General features: G+C 42.5%; 1 protein-coding gene across 7 annotated transcripts in view; it reads right to left on the bottom strand.

Annotated features, from left to right (window-relative positions):
• Window positions 1–18,350, bottom strand: part of LOC135208498 (uncharacterized) — a 136,424-nt gene that overhangs the window by 22,958 nt on the left and 95,116 nt on the right. For 6 of the 7 annotated variants that reach the window (XM_064240742.1, XM_064240743.1, XM_064240744.1 and 3 more), the window contains 4 exons: window positions 12,250–12,468; window positions 4,113–4,310; window positions 3,678–3,796; window positions 2,671–2,730 (listed from right to left, as the gene is read on the bottom strand). In XM_064240742.1, coding sequence (XP_064096812.1) covers window positions 2,671–2,730; window positions 3,678–3,796; window positions 4,113–4,310; window positions 12,250–12,468 — 596 coding nt within the window. The remainder of the gene's footprint in view (window positions 1–2,670; window positions 2,731–3,677; window positions 3,797–4,112; window positions 4,311–12,249; window positions 12,469–18,350) is intronic. The other variant, XM_064240745.1, reaches the window with a different exon arrangement.

The following is an 18,350-nucleotide window of genomic DNA, read 5'->3' as shown; positions in this document are numbered from 1 at the left end:
CCCAATTGGAATGTCCTCAGACATGCCCATCCTGAATTCATAAAGATGAGGAAGAAGTAGGGGAGCTACAAGTGACTGGTTGCATGTGTGAATCTGGAATCATCATTTCACAGAAACTTGTTAATCCCATTACATATAATAATCCATATTCTAGTTAATTTTCTTTCTTGTGAGCTGGCACCTTGATTTAAATCTACAGGATGTCCCTTCCCTAATTCTTCCAGTAGCCGCACACTTTTCGTTCACGGGCAGTCAAATAGTGGGAGTTCTCACAGAGTGAGGGAAGTCTTGCTGTCCTCAAATTGCACTTCACTGATTTACCTAACAATGTGGCACTTGTTTTCTTGCCAAAACAAGGTTTAAGGTGCTATTATTTATTGTTTTATAACGAAAATAGTTTGAACATTTTTGAGGCTTGAAGAGCAATGAAATGTAAATTAGAGTGGCAGACCTGCTATTGCCTAGCAGTTTATCCTACATCTTTGGCAATATGAAATAATAAAAGTAATAAAAAAAGGTAAATTTAATGGTTTTTTCTACAGTACTATAATGCCTACACTTGCAGGTCTTTTTTTATGTATTAATACATTCTTGGTTATTCAACCTATGGATAAGATATTTTTTAAAAACTTTCTACTGGTGCATTAGTGCCGCAAAAGTGCCACAGTACTTTTTCAACATACTACTAATAGCCATGTTTGGCTACTAATAAGTTTCCCCAACATTTTGAATACAAAATTTTATTTCTTTAAAATAGAATTAATTTTTTCAATATAAAGCTATTACTTACAATCTAACCAAATTTCAAGGTCCATAACATCTCACACACATCTATCGTTTAACTAACAAAGACAGAATAGCAGCAGCTAAAAAGTGGCTCTACATTTATGCCAACAGATCCCCTGAGTCTCTTATGGTACGAACAATTAATATTGCTTAAAGACAGCACTGGGAAGTAGGGTTCTAATAGTAAATATTCTAATGTATTAAAATACTTTATGTATTTGTTTTGTTTTTGAAAAATTACATTTGTTTTTCCGCAAACAAATTACAGAAAGCACATAAACTATAACCAAAATTACAATTAAGGTGGGAATTACTTGATTGGGACTCACAGGATCTGCTATGAGAAGCTTTAGGGACTTGGAAAAGCATTTGTACTAATGGCTGCAATAAATGAAGATGTCTGCATAAGGACAAAACCATAATATTTACAACCAACCAATTCTGCAACAGAAACCACCTGTCCCACAGCTAACTACCAGCTCTAAGAAGTAAGGGTCCAATCACCTATTAGTAATGTCACAAAAATAAAATCTTGCAAAAGTAAACAGGCTCCTACAAGTGGCAGCCAATAAAACTGCTTTACCACCCACTATTCCCTGAAAAAGCAAGAAAGAGAAGAGCACCCATGAGCATCCATTTAAATGTGTGTTGTCTTGCTATCCTTCACGTTGCTACAAATGCCCAAAAGATGAATGGTTTGAACTACTGACAATGTCCTTTTCACCTGCTTTTGTAGTGGCCTGTGGAAAGGTCAAGTCTGGACTCATCCCCTAAGTCTGTAGTCCACAGAACAACCTCTGCTCTTAGCATGGTAAGAGAGCAATGGGTTAGCAAAGGCCACAATGGATTCATCGTAGCTACTTTGGCGTTTCATCTCTGCTAAAAAGAAAATTGGCAAGAGAAAGTAGTAGTTTCAGGAGACTCGTGAAAAACAAGGAAAAGCCTCCTCTGCCTTTGCTGAAAATTCTGTCGCTGTGACTTTGGTGGATATCTCCATGCATGAAGATCCCGCATCTTCAGGCTCCCAAACATTGGTGAGAGTGAGGTTGGCAGTAATTTCACTTACCTAAGGTACATCTAATAGTTGATTGTAGCTGCAAACCTTGTCCAGTACTATCTCAAACAGGAAAGCTGCAGACTTCTAGAACATCCCATGATTTCATAAGGACATTGGTTTTCCCAGCTATTGATCCAGTACTGCTAAACAGTAAGCTGGTTCTTGATGCTGAAGTTAAAAGAGAAAATGTCCACTAAGGGAACTCCCCGTAGCTGCCCCAGATCCTTCTAGACATCCACTCTCTTGCAACTACTGAATTTGAATTTGAATATAAAATTTAACAAATGAGAAGGAGGAAAGTAAGATGGAAGGAATGAAAAAAGTTGCAGCTAGCAGCTGAATGTATGCTACCAAGAACTGTAAGTATGTACTGTATTGCCTACAGTGCATGGAATGCATGAGCAGAGTCATCTGTTAACCACATCAATTATTTTGTTTGTTAAACAAAAGTATGTGGTGACTGGGATTTGTGGACCATAAAATTTGGCAATACGTATTATAAATATAATGTGTTTCTGGTGAAGTCAATTTTCAACCAATACAAAACCAACCATACAGCTTTCAAAACTGCAAATATACGTACTTTCTTTAAAAAAAATAGTGGGTTAGTATACTATTTCTACATGCAGTGGCATGTTCCACCACCATGGCCCCACTAAAAGTTTCAAAACATACACCACCACACTAATGAAAGTTGCCAAATCCCTGAATTAATCAAGCGAGTGTTATGCTAGTATGCCCAGTCCTTAACCCATGAGGAGTGTCCACGCTTTTGCTCCCAGAGGAATAATGCCACAATGAAATCATAATCCCATACAATTTCTTACCCTTGTGATTTATGGGTGCCCCTTCCATATGCCCTTCTTTCTTTATTCCTTCCAACTGATCTGCAAAAAAATTTATAAACCAACACTTCACAACAAGAGTGAACATACACTTACAAAACTCGTATATCACCTGTGGTCTTAAATTTCAGAGCAAAAGTAACGTCTGAACACGGCGAACTCAATGATGATGCCATTGCATATGGTGACAAAAGATCTGTGGCACCTTCTTCCACCCTAATCACATTTTTCCTTGGAAAATCTCCACTTTTCAGTAATGAGAAAGAAATAAGATCAACTAAAAAAACATGCTACAGTGGTTTTCCAAAACTGCCCACAAATTACAAAATCATTGCAAATACGTACTGTAGTTCTGAAATGATAATAGTAGTCTTTTACATGATGGCAGGACATGTACATTTGTGGCTTTTACAAATAAATTCAATGTTGGTTTTTCCCTCTGAATAACAACTGCAAGACAAGTACATCTGAATTGTAAGTTTTTTACAAGTTATAAAATTGTAAATATTTGAAGATAAACCGGAAAAATTTGGACTGTGTTTTACTCTTGCAGAAATCATAATAACAACATAATCTTATGGAAGCTCATTTCTACACAGAATTCGAATGAAGACTATCACTTTCATGAACTGTTCCATAAACGGGATCAGGGTGTGGGCATAACTATGAAGAGAATAGCCCAGCAAAAGAATTCTCTTGCCATCATCATTTCAGTTCCTCAACATACTTCTATAGGTACAATTAATCTTTCACTGCATCCTTATAAAAGTGAGTACAAAGTCTACTAGATATGAGAAAACTAGTAAGAGCCACACATAAAAAGTTTTCAAGTTGAGCTTCATGCTTAGAAACTACTAACTGAACATGAACTCATATTCAAAAATTGTAGTAAACTGTAAATTGTTCGAGAAAGAAAATAAAAAAGAAAATCAAACAAACTACATTTTCCATTCATCAAACTAACAAAATCAGTTAGCAGTAACACTCACCTTTCCTCTAATTTCAACTTGAATACGAGGACCACCACAAAATGTATACCTAAAACAACAAAGACTTTCCATGTGTACGCCAGAGTGAACAGAGTGCAAGCTATGGCCCGAGAAACAACCTGTAAATGAAATACGAAAAACACATTCTCAATGCATTTTACATTCTAGAATTCCAAAAACGATCTGAAGATCAGATAAACTGCAAAGTTACAGCCTCATAATCAGGTACTTAAATGAGTTCCATGAAAACAGTTACTATTTTAAAGAATTGTTTCCCAAAGGATACCTTTATCAACAAATAAATATAATATATAGAAGCTATTTTGTTATAATATCCATCTTGAACTACAAGTCGTTTTTACATGATACTCTTACTTGTAACAGACATATTATATACTGCATACTGAGATTTACTGTGTATTATATGATACATACCTGAAAGAAGATGGCAAAAAGCAATGGCAAGGCATTGAGGATGGTGAGACCACCTAGTTTCGAGAAACGATGGTAAGAGGTGAAAGACCAAGTCAGTGAAACCAGTGATATCAAAACAGAGAACACTTGCTTTGATAGCTGTGTCTCAGACCCTCGATCAGAGAGGGACAGAATAGACCCAAGAGTTACATCCTTCACCTGTAACAACAAGAAAGATGAAAATAAAACACTTATACAATCCCAATGACAGTAATAACAGTATGTAAAATTCTATGTAGGTTGTAAGGGGAATGATATTGTTATGATACAATAAAGTTTTATATATACTTACCTGGCAGATATATACATAGCTATTACTCCGTCGTCCGACAGAAATTCGAATTTCGCGGCACACGCGGCAGGTAGGTCAGGTGATCTACCACCCCGCCGCTGGGTGGCGGGAATAGGAACCATACCCGTTTTCTAATTCATATTTTTTCTTCCAGCTGTCTCCTGAGGGGAGGCTGGGTGGGCCATTTAATTGTATATCTCTGCCAGGTAAGTATGTATAAAACTTTATTGTATCATAACAATATCATTTTTTATACATTCAACTTACCTGTCAGATATATACATAGCTGATTCACACCATTGGTGGAGGGTAAAAGACAGCTATTACTGAATAGACAGGTAAACAACATACGTTGTAGGTAATAAATAAATAAAACCTTGGTTCCTATGTGTTTAGACGAAGGGTCGACTTCCTAGCTATTGCTAGTAGTCTGCTTCGTCTCAAGAGCCTCAGCGAGGATGTGACCTATGGCTAAGAGTTCTTGTAGATCTGTCAATGGGTCTTATCCCGTTACTTGACAGAATCTAGTGGTCATTTGTCAATGGGGTCTTATCCACTTACATGACAATACACCAATGCCTATTGGCATAATTTAAGGAGCACAACACCGATCCCGATCACCTGATCCTAACACGAGGGTTTGTGCTTAATTTGAAAAGAGCTATCCCCAAACTCATTTCAAATAACCCCAGAAAATAATACACTTATGTTAAAAATAAAAAATAAAAAATAAAAAATTTTAATTCACTAGTTAAGGATCAGTGTCGGCTCCCTATCCCAGCAACGCATCCGTGGACACGTATAACAAAGAGAGAAGGATCTCTCATAGGCCCACTTGATCTCCTTCGTGCAAAGAGAAGTCAACAACAGAGTTGCATCTCCCGCTATACAGCTAATATGACTCTCACGACATATTGTTATGGAAAGAACGAGAATTGTTAAAAGCTCGCACTTCAAGCGCTTTTAATTCTTAGCTGTTTGAAGGAAACGTCAAGTTACACAAGAAGTGCTTTAGAGATTCCACTCTTCCAAAGAAGACCAGGGCTTTCTTTGCAACAGATCTCTTCTAGATGAAGCCCAGAGCCTGGCTTGCGCCTGGCTGGCGCCTCGCGCCTCGCCCCTGGCTGGCGCCTCGCGCCTGGCTGGCGCCTCGCGCCTGACTGGAGCCTCGCGCTTGACTGGCGCCTCGCGCCTGCCTGGCGCCTCGCGCCTGCCTGGCGCCTCGCGCCTGCCTGGCGCCTCGCCCCTGACTGGCGCCTCGCTCCTGCTGGAGCCTCGCGCCTGGCTGGAGCCATCGCGCCTGGCTGGAGCCTCGCGCCTGGCTGGAGCCTCGCGCCTGGCTGGAGCCTCGCGCCTGGCTGGAGCCTCGCTCCTGGCTTGGTGGAGCCTCGCCCGCCTGGCTGGAGCCTCGCGCCTGGCTGGAGCCATCGCGCCTGGCTGGAGCCTCGCGCCTGGCTGGAGCCTCGCGCCTGGCTGGAGCCTCGCGCCTGGCTGGAGCCTCGCGCCTGGCTGGAGCCTCGCGCCTGCCTGGCGTCTCGCGCCTTGGCTGGCGCCTCGCGCCTGGCTGGCGCCTCGCGCCTGCCTGGCGCCTCGCGCCTGCCTGGCGCCTCGCGCCTGCCTGGCGTCTCGCGCCTGGCTGGCGCCTCGCGTCTGGCTGGTGCTTCGCTTGCCTGGCGCCTCGCGCCTGGCTGACTTCTCCCCACTTGCTGGAGATTCGAGCTTGTTAAGAGTCTCGATGAAAACTGGCGATGTCCACCTCGGACACTTTATTTGCCTGATTTATTCGCCTCTAGCGCATCTGCGCCAGATTGGAGGCCTACTCCTTCTCCTCATCAGACAATGACAGTGTTTAATTGGACTGTCTTGCTCTGGCGTCTTTACACCTGTTTGGCATTTGGCGCCTGATTGGCGCTACATTGTCCGAAAGTCTGAACATCCACAATCGTTTATCAGGAGAAAGGAAAAGGGTGGAAGAAATTCTTTCACTTTGAGCTTATGGCCTCTGCAACAAGGGGAGGTAATTTAGTCGGCTACATCCAGTAGACGATAGGAAATCTAATAGTCCGAGAGACCAGTCTTCCTCCGAGGAGGATCATACTTGATACTTCAGTTGCTAACGAGCACTCTTCCTACATGTTGATAAGTTCTCTCGTTGCAAAATCTTCCCTATCCTTGCACGAAGGCAGGGAAAGAGCCTGGAAGTTTAAGGAGACTCTGAGCTGAAATTGGGAGGATTCCCAATTTCTAGCTCTTTAAATATATCTCTTCGAACCTTCTGGGAAGTAGTTTTGAGCCCTCATCGTATTCCAAAGACCCTGTCAGCAAACGTTTAAATCTTATCTTCTTTTGTAGATAACAACGTAAATACATTGCCTGGACAACGAATCCTTTATCTGAAAGCGTTGATCCAGGAAAAAAAAGGTTATAGTTCTTTTGCCAAACATACCATGCTGGCAGGAACCCATTACCGAGTCTTTCTAGAATTTGATTCCAGATTTCAAGCCCAAAATCTCACTCGTCCTTTTGGTCGATTAGTACCAAGAGAAACATTGATGAGGAGCAGTTCCATCTTGTCAGAACACGGAATCTGAGGCCCAAATAGGATCCCATTGTAACTATAAGATCTCCAAGTCTTGTCGTATAGAGGTATTGGTATTGTGTAAGATCCCGAAGATCTTAATGCTCTGCCATCTCCAATTCCCTTTATAGAGACAGAGTATAGCCTTTTACTGCGTTCTTTGATAGCAGATATATACAAAGGTAATTCTTCCCTCTGAAAGGGAAGAAAAAACCGCTATGTGGTTCACAGAGGTATCGGAAGAGGACAGTTTCCTCATTCCCTCAAGCACGATCTGCAGTAATTATATATCTTATCCATGACTACTGTCATTACCTTGAAACATCCTCTCATTCATGTCCACTTCTGGTCAGTCTGCACGCAGACAGACTCAGAGTGGAGAGGTTGTTAAGGTCCATTTAAAATAGATGTTGAAAGAATATTCAGACTGTCTTGGAAAAGACTTCCAAAACCTGCTGTGAGAAGAACGTGACCTCTGAGAATCCAACCTCACTAAGTCTAAAATGAGGCATAACATATATCCTCTCTTTCTTTGATGCCCTTTGTCTTACATTCTGTAAAGAGTTTATCTTTTAGGGAAAAAAAAAAAAACTAAATTTCATTCCCCTTTCTATAAACATAAAGATGGCGTATATTGCTACCTCTCTCTTATATTCTTTCTTCCTGTCCTCGTGCCTGGGCAACGAGAGAATGGAAAAATTCTATCATCGTTATTCTGCAAAACAAATTATTATTATCCTATTCTCCTACTAACTGATCCAGGATCGAGGAGAATCATTCAAGATTCCTATACTAGGACATCAGCCGTAATGTACGGTTCAGATACTTGAAAGAGCCTCTCACCCAATAGTACCGAGAGCTCCTACGAGTCTTTTCCAGTACCAAAACATTACAAGGTCTCCCTTGTTATATGTTTACATGGGAGTAGGATAATATAACATCCTGTTAATAACAATGAAAGAGGAGAGAGGAGCTGCATGGTTCAAGGGACTAGCCGAAACGTGCAATAAAAAAGGGTTGCCAAGGTCTTTCTAAACCTGCACCCAGATTAACTTATGAGTCCGATATATTTTCTATCACTTGTCTCATAAGGTTGAGGAAAGCGAGAGACCTCTAAAGATATCAGTTCTCTTCACCATGTAAAGGTCTATAAAGCAGAAGAACCCACTTATCCTGACACGTACTATCGTTCGCCTGTGCGATATCTAGAATAATTGTCAGTAGAGGGTTGATCTGGCAAAAAGAGTTTCTCCCAAAACAACTCCTCTTGCCAGGAAAGAAGTCGCTCACGCGACCACTATGTTAACTGACATGAGAAGTCTGTTCTTGTTAGAGACTTCCGCAATTTCAGTTAATCCTGACAAGGGCCACGGCCGCCTGTGCGCAACTTGTGTCACTGTCAGGAAAAAACTGATCTTGTGTCAGTTCTCAAAGAGGAAACTCTTGGAAAGTCTATCTCCAAATACTGAGAAATTGGAGATCCTGATGTCTTGCGCCTGGCTGGCGCTTCGCTCCTTGCTGGCGCTTCGCGCCTGGCTGCCGCTTCGCGCCTGCTGGCGCTTCGCGCCTGGCTGCTTCTCGCGCCTGGCTGACGCCTCGTGCCTTGGCTTGGCGCATCGCGCCTGGCTGCGCTCGCGCCTGGCTGACGCCTCCGCTCCTGGTTTCGCCTATCGTCTGGTTAAAGCCTGGGCGCTCCGCCGACCTGGCTGACGCCGTTCGCGCCTAGCTGGCGCTATCGCCTGGTTAAGGCCTGGCTGGAGCCTGTGCCTGGCTGCGTCGCGATGGCTGGCCTCGCGGCTGGCGGACGCCTCGCGCCCCTGGTTGGCGCTATCGTTTGGTTTTTAGCTGGCGCCTATCGCCTGGTTAAGGCCTGGCTGGAGCCTTTATGCCTATTACTTGCAACCTTGGTCAGAAAATCTCGATATCAAAATAAGAAGAGGTGCTGCAAGAATCCTATAATTCTACAGTACTTCCATAGTTGGATGTTTCTTCTCAATTTTCCTCTAATACGAGTATATCGGAAGGGGAATTATTCTTTCCTCGGCTAATTCTTCCGTATCCCCCCCCCCTTTTTTCCTGAACGAGAAGGACCACTCCAGTGTGAGGGACTGAGTAACTTCCCAGCTCTATGTAGGAAAGCATAATTTGCTCTAAGGTATATCTATTAACTAATTATTTTCTAGTTAGAGCCAGGCGTCTGGCTGGCGCTTATGATTCCTTATGGCATGGTTTGAGGAAAAGGAAGCAGTCTACATGAAGACTGTTCGTCGTCTTCTTGCTAAGAGATCTATGAAGAAGACTTCTCGCAGGTTCTCACAACTCTTTGCAATAAATGTTAGACATACTTTAACAGTTATTATCGTCGATCGAGGTTCTCACGGACTCGCAAATTCTTGCATTGTTTTTGTTTAATAACTCGCTGAAACGAGAAATATTTTGGATGGTGCTCTAGGCTTATTGCACCAAGCTGGCGCAATTTGCGCCAGGATGGCGCAACTTGCGCCAGGATGGCGCAACTTGCGCCAGGGTGGCGCATCTGCGCCAGGCTGGCGCCTCCTACTAATTATCTTTATGTTATGTGCCAGAACATCTGTGTCTTTATGTACCCGACATCCTTTCATATGTTAATTCCGTTCTTATTATGAAAAACTTTTATATACGTAGTATAATCCCTTCAGGGAAACCATTTCCCACTAAAAGAATGTTTCCCATCCACGACATACAACTTCTGCGCAATATCCGATTCTAAATACGGTTGTGTCCTTTCTCGAAAGACTTAACCATACCGTAGTCTTGAAGTGAATCTCTATTACATCTCTCTTCTCACTAAGTATGTATTCTAATAAGTCATGCTTTCGTAAGTATGAGTGCATTAAATAATATCATGTTCTGCTGCATTAGAATCCTTTAATCATGTTACCTACGGTAAACAGCATTGAAAGGTTGTAATATCCTTCTTATTGAAAGATTCCTAACAAAAGGCAGACAATATTTTATTTATGATAGCTTCAGTATTCCCTCAATCCGAGGCTAAGACCACGATTGTAGGGAAGAGATACGGTTAGTTATCCCATTCCGCAGGAGAGAGAGCTGTAAACGACCTCTCACGACTGAGAACAAGAAGGTACTGCGACTGCGTTGGTCTTCATTCAACGCGAAAGCAGTCTGGCCTTCCCTTTCCAGAGTTGCCAGTTACTCCATTAAATAAAGGAATCTTATAAATTATTATCGAACTTCAGGAAGTTTTTATATAAGCATAATTAAGCTAACGAGACTTCGACAAGTCTAGAAACTAAATAGGTGTCCTCTAAACAATTCTTTTAAACCTATTCCTTTCTAGGAAAGTCCTAGAAGGGTACTGGTAATTCATGGAAACCTCTTCTAACACGAAGAAAAATGTTCTATCCTACTCTCAATCCACCAATAAAGATATGCTTCTCCGATCACTTCTCGAAGACACGATAGCATCATATAACTCATACTCTAGCGTAATAGAATCCTCTATAATACTGTTACATTAAGGTAAACCGTATTAATTTAGGAAATTTTGTAAGGATTTCACTTGACCATATAGCATAAATTTTCGGTATGTGTCTATGCCTTGCCATACCGTAGTCCTAAGGCGATTTGTCCTAAGCGTGGTAGGAGCTAGAAGCTTAAAAGTCATACATATATGCTTTATCACTCAACGAGATCCATATAATTCATTCGATTGACAAACAACCTAAATCGTTCTCATCATAATAGATTTATATCTAAAAATGCACCGATGGGGAATCTTATGTTGAAATAACAATTTCATACCCCCATGGGATAGCGCTCTCGTCTAGTTGCGAAAAAAAAAAAGTGTTCGAACAATGACTTTATCACAAAAGTTATCGAATGATCTCTAATATTAGAAGGCGCTAAATCGTCGCCTGATTCCGAAAGGTGGATCGATTAATGTCATTCTCATTTTGAATAATTCTACCAGAAGGCATTATACGAGGATCTTCGCCAATTTCATTCATTTGAAGTTCTTCTATCCATCGAGGAACCGTAGGCATAAAAGGGAAGGGATGGAAACACTGTTTTTAGGATGCCTTTCCAATGGCTATCCCTGGCAGTCTGGGACGCTCTACAGAACCTGCCGAGGGGACGCCTGACCGGTGGGGATTCTCTGAAACCTCCTTACGGTTTTCGACATTCCTTCTCCTCTGGGCTTGTGAGCTTGGAAGAGGTCTAGACCTGAGAGCGAGACAGAGCCGATCAGACGCACCCTCCATTGTAATGGGGGAAAACACTATATTCACTTCTTACGTTCTAAGAGTTCGATTTGAAATATATCCAAAGTCTACAATTTGCAAATATGATATTGTAGATTCTGCGGAGTAAGAAGATGATGAGGATGCAACAACTACTAGTACTGTTACTACTATAATTGCTCGTTAACACAAGAGCTAATGAAGCTTCTAAAGGATAGTTACTTTCTGACTTCCCCAACTAGGAAGAAAGATATCCATTTCCTCAATCAAACACTACCACTTATTTGTATTAATGAATAAATATAAGTAATTCACTTTCGTGAAAGTGGATGAGTGTCTACCGAAAACTTCGGTAGTTACACGTCACTAATCTTCTAAATTTTCGAAGTTAATTTTATCAAAAAATTCTAAAAGTTAACAAAAGCGTATGCCGAACCAAAGATCCATTACTTCCCTGTAAAAGTTAGCCCAGGACGATCGATGGCGATGAAACACGAAAATCCATCAGGAGGAACTGCAAACGTTGTTTACATTCCAAGCGACAGAAAAAATATGAATTAGAAAACGGGTATGGTTCCTATTCCCGCCACCCAGCGGCGGGGTGGTAGATCACCTGACCTACCTGCCGCGTGTGCCGCGAAATTCGAATTTCTGTCGGACGACGGAGTAATAGCTATGTATATATCTGACAGGTAAGTTGAATGGTATAAAATTTTTTGTTTAAGATTTAGTGATTTTAACCCACTAAAAATATTACAATAACTATTTTTTATTTGTTTCATCACACACACTAAGAAATTACTTATTATTAGCCCTTTCATGTACCCTGAGTACTGAAGTTTGCGTCACTCCTTCAGATGTGGGCTACTGATGATTTAAAGGCTACTGGTGAAAAAATGCAATATAACTGAAGAAAGGATTCTAAACACTAGGCACAACCGACATGAAACAACGTTTAATAGCATGAAAATAATAAACTCCTACCTTGTCTAATTCTGTATATCGAGTACCAACAATATAGAGCTGCAGGATCAGCTGGAATGCTGATTCCAGTGTGGCCTCCATCACATTAGTTATAGCTACTCGCATCTGAGCAACATGCTTCAGGTCGTAATACTTCCGGATTTTTTGGTCACGCATATGATGTCGATAAGTTTTGGTGTTACCATGAGATGGAAAACTATTGTACGACTTAGAATCAACCTGTATCAGAAGAAAAAGTTAAAAATGAAACTACCCACTTCTGTGTGATATAAAACATATGTTTTGATATTTAAACATTTCACTTGAAAAGCTGACAGCTGTATCTCAAAGAAAATAATTTTTTTTACTGATAGAGAAAAAGGCTCATAAGCCTAACAGGCCGTTTCTCAAGTCAAACCTGTCTGAAAACACAATAAAATAATACCTCCAGTTATGTAGCTTCTAGTAAAGGGATTTTGATGTAATGGTAGTTTTTGTTAAAAATTAACACAAAAAATAAAAATCAACTTAATTCAGTTTATATGTCTTTACATTGGTTAGTACCAAATGTTAAAACACCATATAAAACAGAACTCAATGAAAAAGTGCCAAATCACATCAAAACAAATGTTAAGATATATAAAATAATAAGCAGTAATGAAATGTACAATATATAAATAATTTAAAAGCTTAATCATGTTAAACGCATTGTCTTATTTACAAGATGTTTGGCTAAACAGTACGTACTTTACAGCTGCAAAAACGCAGTTCCGGCATTCCATCATCAGCCACAATAATAAAAAAAAAAAAACAGAAAGGTGCAAGATCACATAAAACAAATGCTAAAATATACAAAATAAATGCCTGTACAATAACATAATGAATACATAGAAATAAAAATTTCAGTTTAAAATGACAATTTGTCGAAAATTGCATTTTTCCTAACTATACAAACCTGAGGTCCTTTAACAATAGGAAGGTAACTAGCGGCAGCTGGGACGGTCGTAAGCTGTCGAACAAGGGGAGAACGGTAGTTAACTGCTTGTCCGATCGTGCGCGGCTCCCGCGCGACCGAGAGGTGAAGAATCACTTTTGCTTTAGGCCCATGCAAAAAGTTGCAGAGTGAGGGGTGGCATGAGTTGGGACTATATGTAAAGGGGACCTCAGGTTTGTATAGTTAGGAAAAATGCAATTTTCGACAAATTGTCATTTGTTCCGATACGTAATACAAACCCTCGGTCTTTAACAATAGGAAGACTCACTTCTTGGTGGGAGGAATCTGAGTCTTTTGGTGAACAGACTGGTGTTCGTCCAACCCTGGAGTGCCTCCCTGGTCGTAAGAGCAAGGGAGGGATCCAAACCTCTGTCCGATTGATCGGGGTGTGCACCGCAGGATCAATGGTCAGACCTCTGGGCCAAGTACTAAGAGAGAGGCAAGCGTATCTCTTCGTACCAGCAAGCAAGAACTTGTTCCTGTTGCAAGAGACAATCATAAAATGATGGGTTTGTCTCAATTTGGCATCCACTTGCCACCCCCCCCCCCTTGTTGGAGGAAGTGGGGTGGATATTTACTCCTATCCCTACTGAAAGGGATAGGATGGTGCTCTATTGAGTAGCTCACCTGCATCTCGTCCTTACCCAGCAGGGTGACGACCGTGTCCCTCTACCCAAAGGTAGAGGGAAGAAAAAGATGGGAAGAGGAGCCAGTCACACTCTCATTCCTCATCCATTCTTACGGTCACACCAGGACTCGATGCTGTTCAGCCTGCGAGGGTCTGGGTTAACTACACAACGTGTTGAGCAACCAACCACGGTTCCCAAGGAAAAAGATCCAAGGAACTGTGGGCAATATCCTAAGGTAAGGTAAAGGAGGTGTCATGCGGTCCGGTTGGACCAGGCGCCTGCCTTCATTACCTGCGCCACGGAGAAGTTCTTGCGGAACGCGAGAGAATGATGAAGAGGCGTCCACACTCATCCTGGGTGTCGAGTTTCTTCAGACAGCTCCGTCGCACCTTCACAGGACAAAGCAGCATAGCCTTCGTATCGGAGGCGGTGACGTCCATTAGGGAGGGTATTGTGAAGGAGCTCGAACCAATGTCAGTTACCGAAGGGTTCTGAGTCTTCGCTACGAAGATCGGTACGAAATCGAGCGTCACAAATCCCCATCCCTTTGGTGCTTGACTTCTCAAGAGAAGTCATGCAGTTACCTAAGACGAAAAGAAGGGAATAGTCGTATGACCTATCCCTCTTCTCGACTTTGGTTATGTACAGTACTCATACTGACAAGCTATTAAGACGAAGTAATGATTGCTCTGGAACAACCGAACTAAGTCCACAGCATAGTTCGTAACTGACTCGGGCGCTCTGACAGCTGCCGACTGACTGGTTCGGAATCAGTAGAGGCAAGTTGTCCCAAGCATCCTGGTATCACGTGACCTTCGCCCTTTAAAGAGTTATGCTGAGAGACCAACAAATAAAATATTTGTTAGTCACCGATGCCGGACGGCGCGGCGATGATTCTCTTAATGCATAAGCTCAAAAGGCGAAAGTCAATTGCCTTCAAAAGACCGAGGTCCCTGATGGCAAGAAAATCTCATAGACGTTGAATCTCAGCTTAAGGAGAAACAACACTATGTGACGTTGAAGACGAAGGTAGGCAATGAATGCAACCTACGTCTTCCAGCTGAATCGAGAGAAGGAATCTCAAGATTCTAAACCTGTGCTTACAAATGACTGAAAACGCTAACCGCCATTTATTCATTGCTGTCCGTTGTGCAATGAAGCGGGGCGTTCTTCAGTAATGAAACACAGGGGAGAGCCGCTTGAAGAACTGCTTCTCATGGGCTGAACGTTTGGAAGTAGAGCTGGCAGGTGTGGGAGTAGGCGATGTCTTTCAATACATCTGCTAATCCGGGGTGAACAATGAACAATTGTACACCTCCGAATATGACAATTTGTCGAAAATTGCATTTTTCCTAACTATACAAACCTGAGGTCCTTTAACAATAGGAAGGTAACTAGCGGCAGCTGGGACGGTCGTAAGCTTCGAACAAGGGGAGAACGGTAGTTAAATGCTTGTCGATCGTGCGCGCGCCTGCGCGCCCGAGAGGTGAAGAATCACTTTTGCTTTAGGCCCATGCAAAAGTTTGCGAGTGAGGGGTGGCATGAGGTGGGACTATTTGTAAAGGACCTCAGGTTTTGTATAGTTAGGAAAAATGCAATTTTCGACAAATTGTCATTTGTTCCGATACGTAATACAAACCCTCGGTCCTTTAACAATAGGAAGACTCACTTCTTGGTGGGAGGAATCTGAGTCTTTTTGGTGAACAGACTGGTGTTCGTCCAACCCTGGAGTGCCTCCCTGGTCGTAAGAGCAAGGGAGGGATCCAAACCTCTGTCCGATTGATCGGGGTGGTGCACCGCAGGATCAATGGTCAGACCTCTGGGCCAAGTACTAAGAGAGAGGCAAGCGTATCTCTTCGTACCAGCAAGCAAGAACTTGTTCCTGTTTGCAAGAGACAATCATAAAATGATGGGTTTGTCTCAATTTGGCATCCACTTCCTCCCCCTTGTTGGAGGAAGTGGTGGATATTTACTCCTATCCCTACTGAAAGGGATAGGATGGTGCTCTATTGAGTAGCTCACCTGCATCTCGTCCTTACCCAGCAGGGTGACGACCGTGTCCCTCCTACCCAAAGGTAGAGGGAAGAAAAAGATGGGAAGAGGAGCCAGTCACACTCTCATTCCTCATCCATTCTTACGGTCACACCAGGACTCGATGCTGTTCAGCCTGCGAGGGTGTCTGGGTTAACTACACAACGTGTTGAGCAACCACCACGGTCCCAAGGAAAAAGATCCAAGGAACTGTGGGCAATATCCTGAAGGTAGAAGGAGGTGCATGCGGTCCGGTTGGACCAGGCGCCTGCCTTCATTACCTGCGCCACGGAGAAGTTCTTGCGGAACGCGGATTGAGAATGATGAAGAGGTGTCCACACTCATCCTGGTGTCGAGTTTTCTTCAGACAGCTCCGTCGCACCTTCACAGACAAATAGCAGCATAGCCTTCGTATCGGAGGCGGGTGACGTCCATTAGGGAGGGTATTGTGAAGGACTCGAACCAATCGTCAGTTACCGAAGGGTTCTGAGTCTTCGCTACGAAGATCGGTACGAAATCGAGCGTCACAAATCCCCATCCCTTTGTGCTTGACTTCTCAAGAGAAGTCATGCAGTTACCTAAGACGAAAAGAAGGGAATAGTCGTATGACCTATCCCTCTTCTCGACTTTGGTTATGTACAGTACTCATACTGACAAGCTATTAAGACGAAGTAATGATTGCTCTGGAACAACCGAACTAAGTCCACAGCATAGTTCGTACCTGACATCGGGCGCTCTGACAGCTGCCGACTGACTGGTTCGGAATCAGTAGAGGCAAGTTGTCCAAGCATCCGGGAAGTCACGTGACCTTCCGCCCTTTAAAGAGTTATGCTGAGAGACCAAACAAATAAAATATTGTTAGTCACCGATGCCGGACGGCGCGGCGATGATTCTCTTAATGCATAAGCTCAAAAGGCGAAAGTCATTGCCTTCAAAAGACCGAGGTCCCTGATGGCAAGAAAATCTCATAGACGTTGAATCTCAGCTTAAGGAAAACAACACTATGTGACGTTGAAGACGAAGGTAGGCAATGAATGCAACCTACGTCTTCCAGCTGAATCGAGAGAAGGAATCTCAAGATTCTAAACCTGTGCTTACAAATGACTGAAAACGCTAACCGCCATTTCATTGCTGTCCGTTGTGCAATGAAAGCGGGGCGTTCTTCAGTAATGAAACACAGGGGAGAGCCGCTTGAAGAACTGCTTCTCATGGGCTGAACGTTTGGAAGTAGAGCTGGCAGGTGTGGGAGTAGGCGATGTCTTCAATACATCTGCTAATCCGGGGTGAACAATGAACAATTGTACACCTCCGAATAAGGTAAACATTTCACTTTTCAAGTGAAATGTTTAAATATCAAAACATATGTTTTATATCACACAGAAGTGGGGTAGTTTCAATTTTTAACTTTTCTTCTGATACAGGTTGATTCTACTCAATAAAGTTTCATACATACTTACCTGGCAGATATTACGATTAGGGCCCACAGCCTCCCCGCAAGGAGACAGGTGGAAGAGAAAATATATGAGTAGAAAACGGGAATGGTTCCTAGTCCTGCCGCCCAGGGCAGGCCGGTAGATCACCTGACCTACCTGTAGCGAGTGGCGCGAAATTTGAATTTCTGTCGAGGACGACGGAGTCTTAGCTATGTATATATCTGCCAGGTAAGTATGTATGAAACTTTATTGTATTATAACAATATCATTTTTTACTAATGGTTTGGTTGACTTGAAAATGAAAACTGTAAGTACACTGTTTTCATTTTCATTACTTAATTATGAATCAACATGGAGCTATCGCCGTAGAGACGGCGATTTCCGCTCTTTTCATGAATTGAACCCTTGATTATGTCTCGGTGCCGAGGGCGGGCGCACTCGCGCCGAGTCATGTATTTTGGGTTGGGCGAAAGTGTTGTAATTGAAGATGTAAGTACTCTTTTTCATTATATATTTGCCCTGTGCGTTCGTTGCCGAGAGCTTGATTGCGCTCGGCAAGAGCTCTTATTTTGTATGAATAGAATGCAATGAAAGTGGATTCGCAATGCAGTTTTCTTTTCATTTTCATTTATTAATTGCATCAAATTTAATTTTGGATCAATTTCCGCTCTTACCCGGGAATTAATCCTTACGATTTATTGCTGTGAAAGTGAAAATAGCAAGTGCAGTATTGTTCATTTTCATATATATTTTATGATAGCATCATATTATTAGGATCAAGTTCCCGCTCTTACCGGAATTGATTTTTCCCGTCTTTAAGTTCTATGAAGTGAATCGCTAAGTGCAGTATTCTGTTTCATTTTTCATATTACTTTTTCACTGCGTGGGCGGGGTAGGGGAAGCGAAGGTCCTGCCAGGAAGTCGTCGGAAAGCTCTCCCGCGACTCCCTTGGTATCCGATTCTTCGTCTTCTTTCTGCCCCCCGCTCAGCTTCCTCGTATTTTGTTTTTGGGGTCTTCCTTCCGTTCGGGGTGGG

Source organism: Macrobrachium nipponense, chromosome 35, assembly GCF_015104395.2.
Source record: "Macrobrachium nipponense isolate FS-2020 chromosome 35, ASM1510439v2, whole genome shotgun sequence".
NCBI lineage: Eukaryota > Metazoa > Arthropoda > Malacostraca > Decapoda > Palaemonidae > Macrobrachium > Macrobrachium nipponense.
This window is presented reverse-complemented; position numbering and strand designations above follow the sequence as displayed.